We start from the raw sequence: 25,518 nt of genomic DNA, 5'->3' as shown, positions 1-25,518 counted from the left end.
AACAGCCTCCCAGCAGACACCAGAGTCACACAGGGACAGCAAAGTACTGTAGACCTTAATTTAACATCATGCAGTGATGAGAGAAAAATCTAACTACCAATCCGATGTCAGATACAGTCTCCTACAGCTCATCCATCAGTGTCCAACAACTTTGTCTAAAAGATTCTCCGTCTCACTTTCCCCTCTTCGTTCCTTTTGCTCATATTCATCTCATCTGTAAATCGCAGATAAACCACTCTACACTGGCAGACTAGAGAAAAGATAATGAGAAAAATTACATGGTAGCGCTGCTTGCTTGTTCCTCAAAAAAAAAAAAAAAAAAGGATACGACCCAAAAGGCCAACAGGCTTTTGGCTGGACAGCCTGTCATCAAGCTCAAAGTACGATTGAAAAGGCAGCTGCTTGAGAAGCCAGCTAACCACATGTCATGACAATCTACAAGCCCAAACAAAAAACAAACAACAATCATATCTTTAATCATATCTGCTGCCATTACATGCTTATTTGCCTTGTGTGTGATTCCACAATGTGTGTTTCGGTTTACATGATTATGGCCAATTTTACACTCATCTTCATACTTGGTACAGGCTAGTAGTACACAAACCTCTATGTTTTGCATGTTATGTATAAAATTTGCAGGCTATTATGGGTTTGCTGAATGTCTAAATATTGTTCTGCCTAAAACATCCGCCTCTTCAGGTTTTGTCTGCACGAATGATGTGGTTCATGAAAGACTTATTTTATCATTATTCATTTTGTACTAAATGAATGTCATTTCAGAAAAAGCCGTCCCATTTCCTCAATTCATTTCCGAGAACGTGAGCCGAGGTAACCCATTTCAGTTAATATTTAACTTTATTTGATGGCCCATTTTTTGCTTATACCTATTAACACATCAGGCAATTGAACAAATTGCCTATGGTGATATATCGATGCAAGCATCTGTTTTATTTAACATGTCGGAAAGAGCTGAGTTCCTAAAAACTGAGAAATGCGACAAAGGAGAACAGTTATTGAAATACTGAGGATTAGTCACATTGTGTCTCTCAGCTTGTGTCATGTAATCCTGTTTCTTCAACTGCTCCCATTTTTCTGTGCTGTTCACACAAGAGCAGAAAAACAATTTAAAAATATTGTTATCTGACAAAACACTACATAGCTTCACTTGCTCCTTTTTCCCATCTTTGTTTCACTAGAGGTCTGCTATTTCTCAGAGGCATCACACTTCATATTTCTCTTAATTACCTTTGCCTGGTTCAGAGTCTGAGCTAAATTAAGGGCCAATTCATTTCCTGTCCGGGCACTTCGGGAGACAGCAGGGCAATTCTTTACAGATACCCTTTCAAATGTGTGATGGATGAAATACAAGTGTTTCACTTGGAGAAAGAAAGAAGCTGAAGAGGTGCTCACAGTTGTGGAAATAAAGCAGAGAGGTGCAGAAAGTTAAGTGTAGAAATGCAGTCAGAAAGAATAAAGAGTATGTGTCCTGTGGGACCTTGAAACCAGAGTCAGAAAAGTTAAATTAATGTTCATTAGCATATCTTGGGGAAACCCTTTAGATTCCTGTGTGGATTACTATAACATTATAACATAGGAAAAAATGATTTCTTTTTTTATTTATTTTTGTGCTTCGGCGTGTGCGCGAGTATGTATTTCAGCATGCTGAGCCCCTGGGCTGACGTAACAGTCGGTTTAATCCCTCCGCGTAAATCTCAGAAAACGAGCAGCAAAATGCCGAACTGAGAGCTCACAGCCGACTAACCGCATAAACAACAGAGTTTGTTGTTCCAACTCAAAGATCCATAAACGCACGTGCAAAACCACAGAAGGACCAATACACAGTCTTTCTTCCTGCGCTTCCTACTGTTGGTGTCCGTCTGTCTCTTCCTCTGCTTGTCTGTCTGTCTGTTTCCACCTCCTATCCTCTCTAATTCCCAGCACTTTTCCCATTGGAGTGCTGTAAGAGGATAAGGTCATTCCCTGAGAGAGCAATAAGAGGATGAATGTGTATGTGTGTAGGTGTGTTCATGTGTATGCAAGTGTGTGTGTACAGTATATATGCATTTTTATGTTGCACATGTTGGTCAGAAAATGAGCAACTGAACACAGGTATGTTTACATTTTCTGTGCGTGTGCGTGTGCATGTGCGTGTGTGTGTGTACATGCCCACAGGTCCGCCCTACATATGGAAAACCTCTTAATTCCCTGTCAAGAGACTCTGAGAGTTGGAAAACCATTAAAAATTCCTATGTGCTCTTCTTTTGTTCTTGAATCTCTATGTGTTCCTCCCCTCTTACTGCACAGCGATCACTAGTAGTCATTAATCAGCCTCTCTCTCAGTGGGAACAAAGACAAGAAAGATGAAGGGGGTATGCTGCAGCAGAACTGCCTAATGATTTGATTTTTGGACGTTATTTTTTCAAGCAGCCACTCATGCTGATGTAATAAAAAGGGATGGCCACTATGGGACCAGTAGGAATTGCTCTCACTAGGCTTGTGAAGGTCATATGATAAAACAAATAAAATAGTTTGAATTTGCTTTAAATATTGAATTTAAACAAGAAATACTGTATAACTTAAGTGTGTAAGCAACACCACATAAATGTCACCTTCTTGAGACTTCAAACAGTTAAAGCCATGGCTTCACCAAACCATCTCAACCACTTGTGTTCTCAAGTGATTAATACACAGATTTGTGATGTGTGCACAGTCCTTATTTAAATAAATAAATAAAATCTGAACATCAAATCATTTTGAAAGAGCATCACACCACAGGAAACTCCAATTCTTGGCCAGCTATCAATGATGTAACCTTAACATCTGGTCCAGTGGTGTGATTAGATCATTCAGACACACATCATTTAGGACTGAGCTGTTGCCCAAAAAGCTCCTGCTTAATGAATATCTGTTTCAAATATAGCTCCAAAACAAATAAGCAGATGAACATATGAGGGTGCAGTGGTCCATCGTTTGTCATTTTGTCCTCTGTATCCCAGTGTTAGTGAAGTAATTCTGTTGCTATAAATAACCTACTCCCACTATGCCATGTACTATTGGTACAAGGTCAACGCAGCTTTAAATTTACCTCATGGTTTGGATGATACACTCCTATTTCAAGATCTCATTAAAATAATTCACAGCTAAAATTCAACTGCAGGCACTTATTAAAGGGACAGTATGGGACTTTATTGGCTTTTTATTGACAAAAATCAAATATCGCTTTCATAAATACGTATTTCACTGAAGTGGAATCGCGCCCGCATACAAACGAGCGCTTTCTCGTACCTTAGAATGAGATGTTACAAGTCGTTACAAACATACAGGGGGGGGTTCACCGAACCTTCTCTGCCATGTTGAATCGCCATGTTTTACGTTCAGTGTCACCGTGGCTGTAAGTAACCTCAAACTCGGGCCGCCGGAGCTTCTCGGCTCGGGGAGAAAGTTTTCCAGACAGCGCCTGTTAAAACTGTCACCACCGTGTAGCTAGTGTGAGGAAGGACGGAGGCACTGGTGTTGCCTTCAGGTGCAGTCAGACACCTGAATGACGCCGTGAGTGACGCCGTCGGCAAACCAACTGGATGTTATTTTACTCGACGAGAGAAAGCCGGTAAAACGTGGGTCAGGTAAACAATACGACATCACCATGACAACATATTGTCACGCCTGTATTGTTTTGCCTCGTGCTGGCGGACCGTTTGTTTACATAGAGGCTTGTTTATCCTGATACATGCAGCGTATGTTGTTTTTCTGACTTCTGCCCGAGTTTAAGTAAACGCAACAGCAAGAATACGTGCCGACATGCAACCGCACCGCTAGATGGGGGTAAATCTCACATACTGTCCCTTTAAGCTCAGAAATCAAAAAATCGTTTTTACATAGGCTACTTATGAGATGGAAAATGCTGTGTATTACAAAAGGTGCTCATGTTATTGTTTTAATCCCCGATACAGCACACAAACACAAACTAACTTTAGAATGAAATGATCTGATGCTGTTGTACCTTCAGACACAAACAAATAAATCCTCTGAGTTAAAAAAAAAATCCTGTGATTAACTCATCTTATCCTTTTTTTACTGTGAGGAGGATCCAAACTCTCTGTGTTCATTGCAGTTTTTGATCTCTATTTAGATGTTCTGTTGTCTACTTGAGTCCGTTTCTCTTTAAGAAAAAGCATTATGAATTAATGAATTAGGTTTTTCTTGTAGTTTTATAGTAACGTATAGTGAGTACGGAACGTATTAGGACCCCCTTCGATTTTTCAGCAGACGTTTGGGTCAACCAGGACTCTTCCTAGATGCTAGACACATGAAAAGCTGCAAAGATTTTGCAAACTATACCACCTAAAGGCTGCGAGTAACTCTTTGTAGCCTTTCATGTGTCTAGCACTGAGGAGAGGCTTTATCAAGCTTTTGTCGGGCCACTCTGCCATATTTGCCCAGATTGGTGGAGGGCTGCAGCAATGGTTGTCTTTCTGAAACTTTCCCCCATCTCCACACAGGATCTCTGGAGCTCAGCCAGAGTGAGCTTTGGAACCCAAAGCTACCTCTCTAACCAAGGCTCTTCTCCCACAACTGTGTCTAGGAAGAGCCCTGGTTGACCCAAACTGTGTGTCACAGCAAAGGGTCTGAATACTTATGTTCAGGTGGTATTTCAATTTTTCTTTTTGATTAATTTGCAAACATTTCTAAAATTCAGTTTTTTTGCTGTCATTATGGGTGGTGAGTGTATATTGATCAAAAATGAGTCTTTTTGATATTAAAATAAAGCTGCAAAATAATAAATGGTGAAAAATTGAAGGGGGTCTGAATACTTCCCGGACCGTACCCACTGTATTAGACGATCCGTACTGTATATGATTGTAAACATTTCTTTAACAGGACTCACAACAACAGGAAAATTGTTCATCTCTGGATGTCTTTCTACTGAACTCTTCAAAACAAAAGACCCATGAGCAGATCTTCACAGACTCCAGAAAGAAAACAATGAAAAAGTAGAGGCACAAAGAAGGAGTTACATGACAAAAAAGAGGGATACAGGGCAAAAGAAAGAGAGAGGCCAAGACAGAGAGACAGAAAGAGAGTGAAAAACCTACGAATTGAATAAAGAATTCTTTGATATTGGGTAGTTTCAGTTCAGCAGGCTTTTGATCGGCTGTCTTGGAGGACTTCACCCAAACTGACAAGACAAAATGAAAGTCAAGCTAGAGTTTCATTGGGGGAATGAAATGTGAAGACATAAACCTGCTATCAGTTCTTTGATATGTGCGTGATACTTTTGACACCAAGGATCCAAGGCACTTTGCTTCATGTGTTCCTTCCTTTGTTAAAAGCACACAAGGGCTTGATGTTGTACAAACAAAAGAATGTCAACAATGACAAAAATCATATTTTCTTTAAAAAAAAAAATCTAATGACATGTGTTCGTTCTTTTTTACTTCACATTTGTATATTTGCCAAATATTTCACTTTGACTGCCTTTATAAACCCAAATAGACATCAGTCCTAGACCACTGTCAGATTAACATCGAGGTGTCACAACTAGAAGATTGGTGATAAATCAGGAAAAAAACCGAGTAAGAGAGTGGATAAACAAAATATAATATATCATATACTGTAAATATGTCGATGCTTCCACACCAGGTGTCGTGCATGTTATATTTTAGCAGTTAACATTCAGTCGTGCTCTGTGGCATCATCTATAAAAAATACTGAGCAAGCCGGCGTGATTCTGATTTTGAAACAAGAGGAAAAGATCTGAGTGACTTTGGAAGATGGTTCATTGTTGGGGCGTGAATGGCAGGAGCTTCAGTCACAGAGAGTGCTGGCTGGCATTTCAGTAGGAAGAGTAACTGAAGTGACACCTGCATTAAGATCTATGGGACAGACATCAGTAAACAGGATCAGACAGTTGATGACTGTGACGTTCGTGCATTAGTGTGATACGTAGGAAAAAACACAAAAGCAACTCTTTCACATGTGACCAATAAGAAGTCAAGCTGTTCTAGCAGCACCTAAGACTCTTTGTGTAGGTTTCCCTATCGAATAGAAATGTCTGTTACAACAGCAGGACAGAGAGGTTCAAGTGAGAGATATTTGGACAATAGCACAGCTATCCAATGTTGCATTTTAAACCCAGGTTGAACACATTTCCACTCATATTTTAGCAACAGTGCTAGAAATGTGCAATATGTGGGTGCATGCATGTACGGTATGCGCATGCTTACAAACACGTACTAATACACACACAATTTTCTCCCACCCTTCCTCGTTTTCAATCCATCAGTCATTACTTCTGTGCTTAATTACCAGGCAGCCTTTTATTACAAAGCTATGAAAAGAAAGAGACAAATTAATTTCCATCATTTCAACAATTAAATGACATGAAACGGCTCTTAATCGAAGAATAAATTAACATGATGCTTCATATCCACACGATGACTGGAACAGACGAGTCTCAACACCTCTGTGTATGTCAATGTGTGTCTGTATAACTGTTTTTGCAAGTGCAGATACATCACAAATGCAGCAGTCATGAGAAAATTATGCTCCAACTGTGAGCTATTTGCTTTTCATATCTGATAAAAAAAAATATTTTATTACTATGGTATATGAATGCCACACACACATTTACAATAAACATGTCTTCTCTGCCCCTAATCTCTCCTCTATTCACTCATCTTCTCCCTTCTTTTCTGCAAAGTCCTTCCCTTCGCACAGTTTCCCTCTTCTACTCCCACCAGGTTTTTATCTCCTCTCACTCACTGCAGGTGTACAATCCACTAAAATCAATTTAAAGATGGGCTGATCTGAGAAATCCTGGGCCACTCAGACATTTTAGCATGACAACAGCATTTAATCTCTCTCTTTCAAATTTGTCTCGATGTAAAACCACAAGGAAGTGGAGTCTTAAGAGACAGCTGTGGTGTAAAGTGGGACACTGCAGGGGTTTGACCTCTGTTAAACGATCAGTTCAGGGTCTCTGTTCTCATACATCACACTCTTACACTCTGACAGGAAGCAAGCAGCTGGATTCACAGAGAGTGAGAGACAATGAGATTTGGTCACAAGTGAAAGTGGAAAAGAGGGTAAAGGAATAGACTGATAGGGAAGGGGAGTTACAAGAGATGAAAGGACATAGGGGTCAAACAAAAGCAGCACAGATATTTACAGGTTCTCATACTAAATTTCACTGAAATGGCCATTAGTGTCAACAACAAGCCTTTCTTCTAACAGTGCTGAATGTAGTTAATGGAACTCTCAATGGAACCGTTTAGCTACAGAAAAACCCGACATGCAGTTTTATTCACTGATAGTCACACGCTCATATATAGAAGCACCCACGCATGCACACATGCGCATGCGCTACTTATCACCCCAGCTGCTATGCTGGAGTCATCCAAATATGGTAGGGGATATTTCCATGGCAACAGCAGGAAGAAGGGGTGCAGACTTGTGCGGGATGATCTCCAGAGAGAGGCTGATTTTTGACTTTTGATTCAAACTATTCTCTTTCAATTCATTCAACAGTATACTGACAACGCAGACAAAAAAAAATCTACTTCCTATAAAAGCTCCCACAGATAATTCAACCTTGGTTACATATTGGCTGCCATGGCAATGCAACAACACCACTTTTATCTAGTTACAGATTTTGTATTTGTAATTTCTAGCCAATCGTTTAGCTGGTTTTGTTCTTTTAACTAATTTCACAGGGATATTGGATATTTAAGGTACTGAGAGTGTTTTCCTATAATCTGTTGTGAAACAGCTAAGAATGACAAAACGTGGCCATTTATAAAAGCACTAATGGAGCGAATGTGCAGTAACAGGTAGAGTGGTTGAGAGGGTAAAATATCTCAAGCTGTAATGACTGACCATAAAATACAGCGATGCTGTTTCCATGAAGTCAACCTGATGATAAGTCATATCTATTATCACTGGCGGCTCTGCATGGTCTGGGCGAAAATTTATTGCACGGAGGTACAGTGCAATGCATCTGTGTATTTTGTGAGCATGTGTGTATGTGTATTTCATTCTAGCTAGCCAATTTATACAGAAACATATCTATGCAAATTAGATTGAAGATTTGTTATGTACAGTGTATAAACACAAACACAGAATCTGGAGTCATTCAATGATATGTCATTTAGATGAGTTAGGATTTGTGAGGCTTTTTCAGACAACTAACAGTAGTTCTTATGTATGGCTTCTTATGGGAGAAGGTAATGTAACATTTTACAAGTGGTGGCTGAAACATATTTATATGTGCCTCAACACGGTCTCGTTTGGATCTGAGTAAGGAGATGTTTCGCTTATGGAGAGACAAATGAGGTAGATTAAGAGAAAAACTAATGACATGAGAGTCGGTGCGTGTGTGTAAGTGCTGGGAGTGTTTGTGTGTCCCATGAGGCTATAGATATTTATCTCGGCCCATCTATTCATTAATGGGTCTGTAGCCTGCTGGCACCATGAGGAATTATAGAACAGAAGCAATCGATACATTCAGGCTCCAAATCCAGACTGTGTGTGTGTGTGTGTGTGTGTGTGTGTGTGTGTGTGTGTGTGTGTGTGTGTGTGTGTGTGTGTGTGTGTGTGTGTGTGTGTGTGTGTGTGTGTGTGTGTGTGTGTGTGTGTGTGTGTGTGTGTGTGTGTGTGAGAGTGACATAGTTTTCTTGTGATGGGGTAGTTCGCCTGAGGAACTAATGTGGGTTTTTAGGATTATTTCTAGAAGAACACCATAAAAAAATCTAAAACCAGAAAAGCACTGAAGCAAAGTGACTGCTGCTGCTTTTAAAATGGTTTTAAAATAGTCTCCTCTAAAGCCTTCACTACTTAATATTTTATGCGTTACATTAATGTTGACGGACTATTATGTGAATGTTATTATCAGCCTTATCAACCATGGGTCAATATGCATCAATTGTAAATCTTAGACAAATATGTCTACAGATTAAAGTTTGATGAGTCAATCAGTTCATTAGAATTTGAAAATTGCTTCACTCTTTACATCATAAGCATTAACAGTTAAAGCAGAAGTGAGTGATCCGGTCGTTTTCGCTAATGCTGCGTTCCAGGCAGGCTTTTGAAATCGTAAATTACAGCTTCAAGTCACAACTTACGACTTTGTAGCGTTCCAGGCAACCCACTCGTGTTTTTCCAGCCTGTTTTACCGGTGAAAGTCACTATAACGGCCACTCGTAACTTCCGACCGGTGAACTCGTACCAGATCGAACTGGTACCACTTCACGGTCGGAAAAATACGAGTTTCCTTGAACGCACCATAACAGTCCTCGTCGCTACGTCACCACATTCACGGCGTTCCTTGGCTGCACACACAGCCCTGCATGCCGTTCTCTCTCCTCATTGGATAAAAACTGTAGGATACGATAAATGTTTTCTCTTCGGCTCAGAGCAGAGCAGAGGGACTGAGAGACCCGTGTTTCAGTCCAAACACTCTATGTAAGTGATTGCTGTCGGAAGATATAACTATTTAAGACTTATATTAACACAAATATATCACTCACTTCTGCTTTAACAGCAGTGTGTTTATCAGGGCCAGGGAGGTAAAGGCCTACTGTATCAGAGAGCACCAGTTCAGACTTATAGCAGAAGGAGGTTTGACCAACTCAAAGAAGCTAGAAACTTCCTTGCAAGAGAGAGTAAATGTGCCCATCTGAAATCTATCAAAGCCCATGGTTATCTGCCCCAGGTAACTGAATAATGTGCTTCATCATCATTTGTGAGCTCTTGTGGTAATGTAATTAACCTGGTGTTAAACGATTGGAGGCCCAATTGGACTGATAAGAAGTTTCTTTCACAGACCACCAGTGAGCAGGGCACCCACCCGTGACCATCTCCAATTTAAAACTACGGTCCATTTATGATACCGACACTCACGAGGGTTGATATTCAATTAACCAAACCTAATCGAAACAGACTGGCCAGAGACTGGAGGACTGCGGGATGTGCAGCAAAAACACATTTTAACAAGCTATTAAGTTCTAGATCCAGCCTTAGAAAACAGTTTTCTCTGAAAGAAATGGAAATATAAATGTGTGAAAGCTATGGTTGATTGAAAAGTGACCATGCAGACATGAGAGAGGCTGACGGTGAGATCATTTCAGAAACGGTTGGAACAAGTTCATTTGATTTGGCAGTTTTATCAGCTTCACAGATTCAATTGAACACCATGTAACATTTTAGTTTGTTGAAATTGATAAAATGAAACTACTTCAGCTGTAAGAAGTGGAACAAACTGGCTGTTGCTACATTTCAGAACCATGCATGTGTCCCATAACTGGTCTTTTTTGTCGTCTTTTTTATTGATTTAATTCTCTTAATCTTTAAGTATTTTCTCTAATTTTCCATCTTAATTTGGAAATGACAATTCCCTGCTACCCCACTAATTTTACTTGCCTTGGGAGAAGATTCATCAGCTGTCAAATATACTGTCATATACAGTATGTTATGAGAATTACATGGAATATGGGTAAATTGTTAATTAATATGTGGAAAAGATAGTCAATATGTGGAAGATTTGAGACGCAGTACCTAAATCCGCTGTGGGATGCCATCGTCTCCTCCACTGAGCTGTTCACTTTTAATATTTGACTCAACATGTACAGGTATGCAACATTGCAGTCAGGTAGATTTGCATGCTTTAGCCTTTCTGTTAAATTATGTCCATAATTGCTTTGCTAGCTTATATTTATTGTGTTGTAGTAACATATTCCTGTGTCACTTAATCAGTGTAGGAGCTCATGTTACATAATCACAACTGGCCTAAGGATTTTGTATTCACCTCTTTTGTCGGAATAAATGGAGATGGTCTCCAAAGACATGTTTGACTAGGCCTCTTCGTCAAAACGCAATGCACACAACTCTGCACACAACCTGTTACACGGACAGCAATGAGCTCCACCAGAAGAGTGTACTGTGAGAGAGGTTCCCATCATCCTCCCGATCCCACTCACTTAAATGCAGGCACTCCGTATAACCACTAAGAGAAACCATGACAAACCAGTGGTGCAAGGAGAACCCACACTAGATTTCAACCAAAACCACAACCTGGGTTTACTGGAATGCATGCAAGGACTATCTCTTAGAGTTACCCGTGCTAAGAAACAAACGACAGGTTTCTGAAGCAGTGAAAAAGATTTTTGCGGTCTTATAACTCTCTCTTCTGAATTGAGAATTGTATTTCCTGCCCAACTTTCATCCACTTCAACCCACTCAATTTGGAGGCTTCCCTGGTCTCTTACTGCTCACCATTGAGCAGCTCCAATGGACCAGTTGGAGGTTGAGTGCATTGCTCAAAGGTCCTTAGAAGCAAGAGTTGTTAGAAGAGGGCAGAGCGCTGTTGAGCTGCTGCTTTTCATCGGTTCTGTAGTTTTAGGTCAGCAGACTCAACACTCAAAACAGATGTGTCGCGACTCGCGATGTAGAGTTATTTGTAGTGACACTATAGTAAAACTTACAAATAGCAAATAAAAACAACTTAATCCATGAATTACTGACAGGACATCAAAGTCACGAATGTACCTGGTCCATCCCTTTGACTCTTTATCTTTCTCTTTCTGATTCTACTTTTATCTCTAATGTCAGGTTGATGGGACACATACTGTGGCATTTTTTATTCTATTATGGTTGAAAATGTTACCTCAGTCTCTGCAGGACGACGACAATGATGATGATGGAGACGACAACGATGAGGATGATGCTGATGATGAATTAAGATGAGCATGATGACAATGAGCATCATGGTGGTGATGACAACAAAAATGATGCTGGCAATGATTTGGTTGCACAGTGCAGATCACTGGGGGTAGAGCAGAGCAGAACAGAATTGAATAGAATTATATTTGTGGCATTTTAATGGTAATCACATGATAATGCTTCCAGTCTATTTTGTTCTCTGAATATTGGCTGGCATAGGTGCTAAAATCATTATTCATCTTATGTTAATTACTCAGTTGGCCTGGCAACTAAACTCAAGGGACCAAGAAGCAACTTTCATATACACACTATGCATAAATGTACACACATACACATACACACAAACAGGTAAATAAAAATCCATTTGGTAGGTTATTTTTGCAAGTGAATTGTAGGAGGAATTCACATTCTCAAGTGAGAAAAGAGCTTAATGTGAAAACCACTTCCAAAATTCAAATGTTTGTTTCTGTGAACGCATGCATAAAGGGCGAGAGAGTCTCCTGCTGCCTGGAAAATAGATATATATTCAGTTTTGAAAGTAATACCAGTATGCCTCTCTATGGTTGTGATCCCCGGGTTCCTGCTCAACCATTTTAATCAAGCAATCTGCAACTTTTCCACTGACAATGCACAGACCAGGTCTTCAAGGTTCAGAATTAATTTGTGAAGTTGATGCTGGAGTTTTTAACAGTTCAGAAAAGGTTTTCTGTAGTTCTTTATAGCAGAAATAGAAGAAGAAGCACACCTTGACTTAATTGGTGTATTAATTTCCCCACTAGCATCAATAGAAAAAATGCTCAATTCGAGATAGACGGTAATTAAATTGATGACAAAAGATCAAACAGGCAGATTACAGTGACTGGCCTGTTAGTACTATCATTAATTTTCCCTTAATTGTAATTCAGCAAAAAAAACAAAAACAATGTGTCACAAAATTATGAATGAACAAATAATTCATTTCAAGTTTGTTAGTTTTTTCAGTTTAATCAGTAACAATTATCTCAGATATATGTACACAAAATAACAATGGTGAACCCAGGCAGCATAGTTAGTCAACACCAGGTTGAAGTAACCTGATAATCACCAGCTGGATACACATTTTATGTAAATACAATTAGTTTGAAGTAGATATTTGCCAGCTAGGCTCTTACTTTTAATATTAATAGCTGTCTGTTTCATCTGTGGCTCTCATAAAAGGGTTATTTTGGAGAAGAGCACAGAGCCACAGCACAAAATGCTCCATCTTCCCTTTTAAAACATCCAGTGAAATCCCCATGGATCACCTAGGTTGAATATTGCTGCTTGACTAGCTATCAGGGAACACTTAACATTAGCTACAATGTTGCTGTGCATTCCCCAGCCAAAGATTTAGACAACTAGTGGAGAAACAATGTTGAAAGTAACACTATTAACACTGTGCCGCATCAAAAAGAAATGCAAAGTGATAATGAGCCAATAGTATATAATTAAATTATGAAAACACACACAAGGTGGGCCACCTCCTTGTAAACACCACAAAAAGCAGTAATCATTCTGAATGTGCAGGAACAATCAGCAAAGAGACTGCACATTTTGTTGATGCATTTCAAACCATCACACAATTTATGAACTTGCCACGCCAGCACAATATAAAGAGAAACGCACACTGGGCACAAATGAACAAACTTACAGCAAATTAGCTCATTTAGGTTCCCCACAATCCATACAAACACTTCGATAAACCTTTCAATGCACGTTTATCTAGTCTGTCTCACATTAAACATGTGTCAAGTGACAGGCCATGTTCAATGTCAATGAATGAGAGGCAAACTGACTGCAGAGTTTATAGGGGTAAACAGGTCTTCCCTCACCTTGTCAAAATGATGAACCGTAACGTTTGAAAATCTTTCCTAACATATGTAATTACTATCTAATAACTACAGTGTAATGTGCAGGACACACGGGCAGAGATTTGGAGAAACCCTGCATTGCCACATCCACAAAACAAAAGAAATTAACTGTGTAGCTCCACTGACCTGCCGATGAGGAGGAACTCCCCGACCAGTCCCTGGCGTCTCATGGCCATGAGGATGTTACGGACAGTCATGCCTTCACAGAAACACGCCACCACTCTGGCTTTGGGCAGGTGGGCCCTCAGTCTCTCCAGCAGCCGGTCGAAGCTCTGCTCTCCAGCATTGCTCCAGATTTTGCCTGGAGAAAACGTTGAATGCAAACAGGGTCTGTGACTATCTGATAGGTTTGGATCTCTATTGCTTCATCTTTTGAGGTGTTAACTTTTATTTGTGTTTGTGTTTAGTCTCATTTTTCTCAAGTATCAACCAGCTGACAATCACAATGAAAAATGTTTTCCACTAAAATAAAATCCTAAACACATGCCGTCTTACAACCTGACATTTATCATGAACCATGTCCTCCCAGGTCTGCAAAGCTGAGACTGCAGTTAAATGCAAATTACCTTCAACGCCATGGTGTGTGTTGAGAAAATTAGATGTAAAAGGTACTAAATTGGCCAAAACTATCCCTGACAGCAGTGCTCTTTCTAACATTAAGTGGCACTTACGGGAGCCATTTCAGCTAAAACGTGTGGCGCAGCTGTTTTGGTGCACATCTTAGTGCAACGGTTGTGTTTACACTGACCCACCCCCAACCCACTGGGGCCTAAAGTTCAACTGGGCCGACCTAAACACTGCCTGTGTGAAAGCACCCCACAACTCAATCAAGTTTTTACCGAGCTAAAAGTTTCTATGATACTGAATTAAATTATTGAGGTTGTCTTGACCCAACTCTCTTACCAGAGTGTGCAATACAGATGCCCTCCTTGGCTGCCATGTCCTTGAAAGCTTCCATCCCACTTTCACCATAGTTGCCTGGAAATCCAAAGAAAGGGTAAAGATGTGAGGGTTTTTAATCAGTTCAATTATGATTTTATGATAGAGAAAGACAGACAGATAGATCTAGTTATCAAAACCATGCCCATTACAGTAACCCCTCTCCTACTGCACTAATCATAAAAGCACACATTTATGTCAGAGAAAGCGTCTCCCCACTGTGGCACCCATTTCTTTGCCAGAGAAAGTGGGTGACCTGGAATTTATGCTAATGAGGGGTTGTACACACTGGCAACGAATATGATAGGATTTCCCTCTTTAATTTCTCTTCCTCTCCCTTTTATATGTTTCTCTTCATGTTAATTGAAGAAACAATTTAAAAAAACATCACTTTCTCACACCTTTTTCCAGGATTCTTTCTTCAGTCATTGATATTGTTATCGCTAATGTTTCCTCCTTTTTGCTGCGAGTGTTTTCAACAACAGAATGGAGCCTAATTAGACATCAGTGATCTGTTCTCTACTTAAGCTGATAAAGAGAAAGAAAAAGAGGTCAAGTGGCAAAAAAATGAGTGAGGGAGAGATATAGTTGAAGAAAGAGATGGAAAATGAAGAAGGGAAAAGAGAGTCTAGGAGGAGAGAAGGGGAAAGTAGAGTATGAGGAATATACAGTGCGTAGAAAGCAGAAGAGGTCCCACAATCCCTGACCACTGGTGAATCTAAGGGAGTGTGTGTGCGTGTGTGCGTGCGTGCGTGCGTGCGTACACACACGTTGCATCAGGCCAATGATGAGTGTGGTGGAGCGAAGTGTAAAGTCCTGTAATTAGTGTCTCAGTGAGAGCAGTGGGAGACAGATGGTACAGACCGTCCTTCCCATGCACACACGCACGCGCATGCACACACACACACACACACACACACACACACACACACACACACACACACACACTCAAAGACGCACACACACACATTCATACTGTTACCATCATCAAAATCGATAAAGCTTGTAACCTACTTCACTCTGGTCTCAACAGGGATTTATGTGTGAGACGTCTTCCTCTCTCTCTCCCTCCCTGCCTCCTCCCTCACTCACTCAGTAAGCTTGTCATGCGTCTCTTTTATCACTCCTTTTCAGTCTCTCCATGCTACTTAAAATTACCAGCACATTTTCACACATATACACTTATTCTCCCATCCCTCCCAAGTTAAAACCCAGGCATAGACACATTCATTGGTTTCAGATGGAGGGGCTACAAAGAGAATAAAACAGTAGGATTCAGTCTGTTTTCTCTCCTTTTCAACTACACGTCAGATTGACTTGATTTTACAAGCTGTAAGCAAAACTGACATCCTAGGCAAATTTGAGAAATATTTGGAAACATAATGTTTTCATATTAGAAGGAGTAAAAATGCAAAACACCACTGAATGGCCCCATCAACTTCTTTTTTTTCTTGAAATTCTTGTGGGCATTTTTGCCTTTTGACAGGATAGTGGAGAGAGACAGGAAAGTGGGAAGAGAGACTGAGGGACTGACACGCAGTACAGACCGGCACAGTCGGAAATCAATCCAGCGATCACTGCATTGGGCACTGCCAACACGGGACGTGCTCTTAACCGCTCGACCACTGAGGACCCCGGCCCCATCAGCTTTGACATGGATTGTTGTGATCAAATACAGCGTGTTGAGAAGACAAGCACTCAGAAGATGAACTGAAATTTCTTAGACTCAGGATTAATAGCAAATGTTAAAAATATTCAAAGGCTCAAAACTTAAAAACCTTCTGTTAGTACAATTCTACAATTCTCCACTTGATAGTTCTCCCCCCTGCTTGCATCAGTCTACCTCACCCACCTACTTTCTACTGCCTCAATCATGCCTTTCATCCTCTCACTTGGGGTCATGCCTCTATGATTTTTTTTTTGGCTTGGTTTCTCCCATGTACAAACACAGGCCCAGACACACTTACACAGACACAACGAGCAGCCATTAGCTGCTCCATGGTGATATCACAGTTTGGACCAAAGCTGCTAACATCTACCTCAAACTCTCTTCACATGCATGTGGTAGCCGTCCTTTGCTTCGTCACCTCCCACTGTAAAAACCATCTGGGAGCTCCAGCGTAAAGATCACACATTCACAGTTGCTCCTGTTCCCCCCATGTGCTTTTGTCCCTTTCACCTCTTTCTGCTGTCTGTATCTCCATTTCCTCTCTATATTTAAATCCATTTAATGATAAATAAAAACAAAAAACAAAAACAGCTTCAAGTAAAAACTGAAGAAAACATGAAAGATATAAAAAAGGACAAAAAAAACACTCTCACTGCTGCTTATGCTCCTCTGCCCCCTTCCTCTTTGATCTCTCTTCATCATCTTGTTATTCATCTAATATATTACAATACATTACAACATGCTATCAAATGCTAAGCTGAAGGGTCCCACGCTTTCACCTAGCTACTTGCGTCTTCTACCCCCACTTTCTCCGCAACAGGAAGACAACCAGTAAAAATGTAAGCTACAGACACAGGTGGTTGTGTTATTTCTCTCCTCATTCCCTTCCCTTTCCTCCCCTCTCCCTTTTACCCCTCATCCATTACTTCTTCTCAATTACCATCCTCATCCTCTTGTCACTCTTATCAGCGCTATTACATGCAATTACATGTTCCCTGCCATTCCCCTTTCCCTCATCCTTGTGTGTTTCCTTTTTCAAGCCTCAGCCCCCTATGTCATAGCTTTACTCGAGGGAAAAGCAAAATGCAAAATTCAGTAAAGATTCAAATATTATTAAATGATAAGGCATCCTTCATCGTGACCCCTTCTTCCTGCTCCTCTCTCCAGTTTTTCTCAATCCTCATCGACACCACCACTGCCCCAAATCAAATCCGGTGGGTAACAAACATCTGCAGCTAAATGTCAACCACAATAAAACCTCAGGTAAGGTTGGCTCCCTGACACAACAGTTGCCAAACACAAATTACATGGCTGATACAAAAGCTTCCAGCCAACATATCTAACAGTGATACTTCTGCGCCTTATAAGGTTATTATATCAGTTCCCCTTGTGCTGCCACTAAAAGTCTTCAGATGAATCATTCAAAATGTTGCAACAAGAAAATCTCCCCTTCACTAGCTCCCTGTCCATGCCAGATCAGACTTGTAATGGTATAAAGAAATCTTAGTGGGCATGCTCCTTCATACAGTACCTGTCTGATGGCCTTGAACTGCCATCACATGTACTTTACTATCAGGATGCAGGGCTCCTGTCTGCTGGCTGCAGGGTGTTTTATCACACACCCTCGCTGCTGAAGCGTTTAAAGCTAAAATTACAACTCTCAACACCTGAACTCAGTTAGCAGTTTATTCTTTGATAACTTCATGAATCGTGTTTGTTGCCATTCTCCCACCAGTGGGTCAGTCTTAGTCTAATAAGTACAGTGACATCCATGAGGTCCTATTTGATAGTTCACTCATGTACTTGAAGGGTTTATTCATTCACTCGAGCACACGAGTGTCCACACTGTGCGACTAGGCTCTCCATGCTGTACTAGCCCTCATCCTGAGACCTCTCCCATGGCTCATTCCAGATGCTGTTTCCATCCCCCAATAGTTTGAAGGATATGCATTTGGAAGTCGCTCAGTATCCCCAAAGATCGTATTCCGCATACAAATTATAATTTCATTTTGTTTACAGTCTATAATTTTGTCATCCTAATTGTCTATGCTGTAAGAGTAAATCTATTATGTTGTGATACTGGGTTACATAAATTGGATTAGACATGGCTTGACTTCTCTGAATAGAACACAGACTTAAAAACAAATGCATACTAACATGCATTATCACAGAGATATGAATAGAGTAGTAAAATCTACGTAACGCATCTGTGTTTATATCTTTATCGGTCTACATTATATTTCTTTTTTACGATTTGGTCATTTAAAACTAATTTGCAATGTGAATACAAACTGCAATTTGGACATAACGGCTTAATGTTATGTTCAATGATATCTGTTAAGACAGTGACTCACCCAGTGACTGACGCAAATCTATTTCATAACTTACAAATCAGACAGCAAACATTTAGCCAGCCTCTTTCTGGCCTGGTAAGGCTGGTGCTGTCCCCCTGGATCTTATACAAGCCTGATAATATTGTATTCACAATCACTAATTTAGTTTATTCTAACATACATATTCCTGTATAATTATTTTTTAATTTTAGCACCTCAAGTCATACTGCAGGGCGATAATGTCCATTAGCAGCACAGTTCAACCCACTAATTGAATGTTAGGGAAAAACTCAAAGACCTCAAGGGATCACTAACCATTAGGACTTTTGGACTCCTATTAAAAATCGGCTGTGGGTTTTATTTTCATGAATTTAAAATAATATGTGCATGTCTATGTTACCAGATTCTTATTCCAGGGTATAGACAGGATACATATAAGCAGTTTTATACATGACATAACCATAGTTTTTTCATGTGCTGCACTTGCACCATGCTCTATTTCTACCTAATGTCTGAATGACAAATCTAAAAATATAGCTAAGCCTGTTCCCCCAAAATATTACTTTATGGACTTAAAAAAGGCAAATAGAAATTCTACATGTCTACATAAACCAATGCTCGACTTCAGATAATATTAATCCAAAAGTATAAAACAAGACTAGGTCAAATCTTAGTATGTGTCTGGACCACCCATGATCAAATCCTGACAGCAAGGTCATCTGACAAATTCACCAAATACATAACTGAAAGAGAAAGAGTGAGCTTCTGCCACATTTACTGACAACATGATAAACTGTAAGGCAACCATTTGCCATCATAGCATTTATAGGTGTACCTTCAGGGGAGGCACATCCTGAGAAAAATTTAATTGGAAAAAAATAACTGCTAACATCTAGTTGGCTAAACTCACTATGCATGCACCATGAGTTTTCTGTTGCTGGCCCCAAACTCTGGAACCCCCTGCCTACTCATGTGAAACAAGCCCCCAGCCTCATTGTTTTTAAAACATGTCTTAAAACATACTTTTATTCTCTGGCTTTTAACACAGTTTGAAACCCAAACTGCTTTTATTTTGTGGGCTCCTTTATTTTAATTATTGTTGATTTTATTTATTTTTATATCTGTGTAAAGCACTTTGGTCAACTTGGTTGTTTTTAAATGTGCTCTATTAATAAAATTGATTGGATTGGATGTAGCAAAACAGATCAATTTCTAGTAGTCAGAGAGGGGACAGTCTGTGGTCAGTAGAAAAAAGTTAGATCTCCGGACATGAGTTCTGAAACCTGAACCCAAGCCAACTGGAGTGGATGTAGTCCTGTGACCTAAAGTCATTAAAACACAGAAGAGCTCTTATTATATAGACCCACCAGAAACTGGCCCGTGACCCACTTTAAATCTTCACCCTAAGGCAACACTGCCTGAAACGACGGCAAAAATGTGAGCAAATTCTGTCATTCTTCTCTTGCCCATTCAATACGCCTTTCTCTACACTGCCCTCCCCAACCGACCCCGCTTTCATCTTCCTCAATCCTGCAAAGGCCATCAGAGTTAAATTGGCAAAGGGCATGTCAGGCAACAGAGAGAAGAGGATGATAATAGAAAGAGGGATGATGGGAAAGGAAAGGGAGAGAAAACAGAGATGATGGAAGGGAAGAGAGAATCAATGATGTCAGGATCACAACAGCCAATAAAGACAAATAGGAGACAGAAATGAGAGAAAGTGAGAAAGACCAAAGGGGAGTGAGAGTAAAGGGGATTGGGTGGAGAGAAGGCTGGCATCTTGATTTATTGAGAGATTGATCCATTTCTGTTGGAGTGTGATTGGGTGACATGTCAAATTTCATGTCAATAAACCTGCTGTATTGAATTAAACTGTATTGAATTAAACTGAACAGAGCGACACAGAGAGAAATAAGACAGAGAAAGAGGGAAACAAAGGAACTCTAAACGCAATGATCATCTTCCGCACAATACATACTGAACAATTCAAAATGAAGCCATTTATATATCAGTTTGTTTCATGTTCAGACTGACAACACATACAGGTTAGGCAATATTTCAAGTGGATGACCCGTGAATCAAAGGGAAATGCTACCACAATGGAGCAACACCTGACTTCCCCTTCCCTGTGCCTTGTGAAACAAAGGAGCACTATAAGATTCAGGATGGTCTCCCTGAGGTGTTATACAAAGCCTTCTTTCCACTGTCTGATAGACTTCACAACTTCTTCTCTGTGTGTTGAGGGACAGACATGACTGTGTTGAAAAAACAGTGTTTCCTTTGCTATTTGCCCTATGAGTGAGAGGTCCCACAGACATCAGCTCAATGACAGCATTAGTATTAAGTATGTAGTATTATGTCATTTGCAAATAAGCATATTTTTTTATGCAACTGACCTTTCAGTTCCGTTGATCCTGTTTTTAATCACATTTTACGTAACACTGCTCATTTGGTATGCACTGCAAAATATCTGTTCGTCCACCCATCTGTCTGGTGTGTCTGATTTGGCCACGTTCAGTGGTGAATGACCCTGAGATAATAATAATAATAATAATAATAATAATAATAATAATAATAATAATAATAATAATAATAATAATAATAATAATAATAATAATAATAATAATAATAATACAAAATGGTAAAATGAACCGATGATAGTTTCATAGAATTATCTTACCACTGAGGTCCTACAATTCAAACTTAGAGCCACTGCAGGTTAGGTTGGGTTATATTAGGTAAGGTTAGAAAACATGGATATTGATGTAGTCACAAAACTAGATGCTCCCATTAAAACTGTTACTATTGCTTTGTAGTAACGGCTAAATACACGTCAATCCCACAATCCCAGCAAAGATCACTGGGCTTCGTATTGATTGTAGCATTGCAGCCACAAATGGATTGAAATGCTGTCTGTCCCACAGAGCCTGAAATCTCAACGAGCAAGTAATACTCAAGAGTATTCTCCCCTTCAATAACATTATTTCATTACTTCATTGTAATTAGTGTGTGATATTACATGTATTATTCAGTTTCTTGCACAACAGCTTCCATCGTCTCTTGCCTCCAGATGCAAAATGTTAATGTAGAGAATTAATGAGTCTCCATAAACTTAAGCCCCCTACCATCTTTCTCTGAATCAGCAGCTCCTGTACGCTCTTATCTATCCCAAGCACTCCACAGTCCACACAAGCGCACACACTTCTGTGTTCTGTGGTTTCCTGGCACTATCATCATTGCTTTGCCCATTCTCTCTTCTCCCTCATACTCCATTTTCTTCCTCCATTTTCCCCAGTAAACCATTCATTTCTTTCCTTTCTCCTTTGTTTTCCTCCCTGCTTTCCTCTCTCTCTCTCTCTCTACGTCTCCTCTCCTTCTTTCCTCTGATGCCTTTGGCATCCATCGCCTCTCCTCCTTATCACTCTCTCTCGGCTCCTGTCGCTATCCTATTCCTTCCTAATTCTTTCTGTCTCCTCTCTGACATCCTCCCTCTCTCTGGCTTTTGGTGTCTGGAGCAGATGATGTTTGAGAAAGCAGATGACGACCTTGAATACCAGTTGCAAGGTCAAACACGCCTGAAATACAAAGACGAATACTTTCCTGCCCAAATGCACATATTTGCACACACAGCCACAGGCATGGTCTCAAACACATAGTCCTATGGAGGTGGGCCTCATGAGAAAGCGGAAAAAATGTCAAAGGGGAGAATACAAATAATATTTCTGAGTGAGTGAGTGAGTGAGTGAGTGAGTGAGTGAGTGAGTGAGTGAGTGAGTGAGTGAGTGAGTGAGTGAGTGAGTGAGTGAGTGAGTGAGTGAGTGAGTGAGTGAGTGAGTGCAGTAAACCTTCATGCATATACACTCCCTGCTTCTTTCATTTTATTTTCATTCACAGTTTTGTGAAGTTACTAATAGGAGAATCACAGGGGTAACTGCCCAAATCCTGTTTTCGCACATTGTCCTCTATCCTCCAGCCATCTCTACTGTTTTTAGACTCTGTGTGTTAACTACTTGGCATCTGGCTAGTTTCAACCCAACTACAGTGATTTAATATCTATCCCTTTCTCCTTCAAAACCTAAAAACTCATCTCTTTAAAAACCACTTCTGCTTCTCACTCCGCTGCAGTATTGCTACAGTACGACCTGATCTTGTCAGTTACATTCCCCTCTCTCTTATCTCCCTCTTTCTTCTTGTCCTTGCATTGATAATTCTCCTGTCTTGTTAAAGGAAACTTTTAAACTCTAATTTCTAAGCTATTTCCTTCTTATGAAGAATTACAATTTTCTTTTACAAGTGGACATATAACAGTACAGTTGCAATTAAAATAAGTCTCATGGATAAGATATTAGGTTAAATACAGATACACAGTGCATTTGGGCAGAGACAGAGAATGGAAGAGAGTTCATGAACGTGCATTGTGCATGAATGTCAAGCTTAGAAGAGAAGTTTAAAAGGCCTGGCATTAACATGTGTCTCTGTTAATCTCATCACAAGCAAACAGCTCTAAGGACAGGTATGAATGCACGCAAGATGCACTGACATATTTGAGGTCCAGTCTCTTGACCCACACTCAGATGTGGTCACATCCTTCACTGAGGATGAGTATGTGTCCTGTGTCACAGTGAAGGATCCCCCTACTCAAATGACATCATTTAGCTACAGCAGTTTAATTTGCCACCAAAGAGAGTTTTACACTTCTCATTGTGTATCCCACACACTGACTCACCACAAAATCAACATTGACTGCCACATATTAATTTTCTATTTTTGTACTATTTCAAATGGCTAAAAGCTTATTTCATTGTAGAGCTGTGGACATTGCATTGATTGTTGTCTTGTTTACTCTCCCCTATCACACACACAACTAGCAACTACTGTACAATACATTTGGTTTTCAAACAGAAATGGTGTATGTGTCTATTTGCATATAGTCCCGGGAAATGAGACCCTATCGCCAGTGCTCACTCGAGACACATGTGGAGATGCATGTTAAGTCAAAAAAGAAGGGAAAACATGCATGTTAATGCCAGGTACAAACAGTGCAGAGACAGAATGTGTGGGTAGTTGTACCTTCAGTGTGTATAGCAGACACGTAACTCCAGTTGTATCTCTTGACAATGTCCACCATAGCTCTTGCCTGCTGGGCATCTGAAGGCACCACCCGCATAAAGTACTTATAAAGGCTCTGAAACAGTGGGAATGAAGCCAATGAATAGCAGAGTTATCCAGGAGCATCTAGAACATTCGCCAAAGAAATGGGTAATTTGAGATTATTTAATTAAAGATGTATCAAATTAGCAGCAATGCAGTCTCTTTATAATTGATTCCGTCAATAATTACACCTGCATCTGTACAATTTCAGTTACGCAGAAATTTGTCTACAGGTGCATGGGCTTACCTTATCGCTGAGGTCCATACTGGTGGCAGAGTAGGCAATCTGTGGTATGTTGAACAACTGCAGAAGGTTCTGGACCTGAATGGCCACTGAGCTTGACCCTGGTCCAATTAAACCAACAATTGGTTTCTTCCCTCGCATTGGGGTGGCAGAGGGGTCTGCACATTTCATCGTCGCTCCTCCCCCTCCCCCTCCTCCTCCCCCTCCTCCTCCTCCCCCTCCCCAAGAACCTCCTCCACCCCACTCCTCTGCCTCGTCAGAGGAGACCAGGGAATCCCGTATGAACTCGATGCTCTGCTCCAGAGCCACGGCTGAATGCCAACAGGAGTCCCTGATCTCGCAGCCCAGGCTGATGTTAGGAAGGATGTTTTGGTCATTGTTAATGCGGTCCAGTGTGTACATCATGGCCTCCACCCTCTGGATGCCATACTGCTCTCGCACCGCGCCACACTTGCGCTCATGTACCTGTGCAGACATGGTGGAAGGTAAAATCAAGTCAAATTGCACTCACATTCAGAAAACACTGTTATCTAAATGGTCATAGTAGTGATGATGACACTGACTTTTCAGATACGTAAACTTTCAACTGCTTCATTGTTGGATTAATATTGGTTTTATGACCACATGGCTCCTATGTTCATAGAGGTTTGTTTTTTCACATTTGCAATTACCCAAGCTTACCCAAAGCCAGTGGGTCAGCTAATAGAGGTTTAATGCTCATGGAATCACAGGGGTACCCACTACAAGCAGAGCAATTTGAAACTGGGCCAAAACTGAACACATACATTATCTCATAGACATGTGCAGACATTCAAACCTAGAAGTACCTTGTCAGCAGGGGGCTGATGGTGGACCGAGAACAATGCTCCAATGATGATGTCACCAGGTATGTGTGCTACAACCCGCCGTTCGTTGGACTGGGCAGAGCCAGCTTGATCCAGTCCAACCCAAATGGACAAAACTAGCAGCAACCAAAGCATCATCTTGGTCCGTTCAGGCATCAAAGGAGAACACGTGTCAAATTTGTTGTGTAGAGCCATCACAGGGAACTACTTGTCCGAGAAATACTTTTCCTCTCCATGGCAGGGCCTTCTGGCACACGGGAGTTTTTGACAATGGTTGATTTTAATATATTCCTTTCTTCCGACTTGTCCTTCTGTCCTTCGGAATTCAATGTGGAACCATCACTGCAGCAGCTGGGGCAGGTGCAGCAGTGCAACCTGGGAAATTCAAAAGAAAATCTGGGCTAAGTCTCATTGGCTGACATAACCACAGGCTCCCCATATTATAAGGCAGAGTTGGTCTCCACAGTAACAGGTGAAAGACAGACATGTTCACATAAACCTGTGAGCAGAAAAAACTTTGTTAGAATTTGAACATCTTTGTTGTAGGCGGCTTTCGCAAACATACTTCTAAACAGACTATAAATCTGTTTAATATAATTACTATCTGCAGACACAAGCTCCTATCTTGAGCTTGACAGACCTTCAACATAACACTTATCACAAATTTGCATTTGTACACACATCTTATCATGCTTCTACTGTATGTCAGGATCACTTTGATAGGGACCCTCCT

The 25,518-nt window shown here is 40.5% G+C and overlaps 1 protein-coding gene across 1 annotated transcript in view; it reads right to left on the bottom strand.

Annotated features, from left to right (window-relative positions):
- grm5b (glutamate receptor, metabotropic 5b) overlaps window positions 1-24,923 on the bottom strand; it is a gene marked incomplete at both ends in the record, with an annotated part of 53,496 nt that extends 28,573 nt beyond the window's left edge. The window contains 5 exons of the mRNA XM_083984598.1: window positions 13,731-13,905; window positions 14,508-14,582; window positions 23,616-23,730; window positions 23,944-24,405; window positions 24,768-24,923. Coding sequence (XP_083840724.1) covers window positions 13,731-13,905; window positions 14,508-14,582; window positions 23,616-23,730; window positions 23,944-24,405; window positions 24,768-24,923 — 983 coding nt within the window. The remainder of the gene's footprint in view (window positions 1-13,730; window positions 13,906-14,507; window positions 14,583-23,615; window positions 23,731-23,943; window positions 24,406-24,767) is intronic.
- Between the last annotated feature and the right edge of the window lie 595 nt (window positions 24,924-25,518).

This window comes from Trachurus trachurus (genome assembly GCF_905171665.1).
Source record: "Trachurus trachurus genome assembly, chromosome: 13".
Taxonomy (NCBI): Eukaryota; Metazoa; Chordata; class Actinopteri; order Carangiformes; family Carangidae; genus Trachurus; species Trachurus trachurus.
The sequence above is the reverse complement of the archived record's forward strand: the minus strand, read 5'-3'. Positions and strand labels throughout refer to the sequence as shown.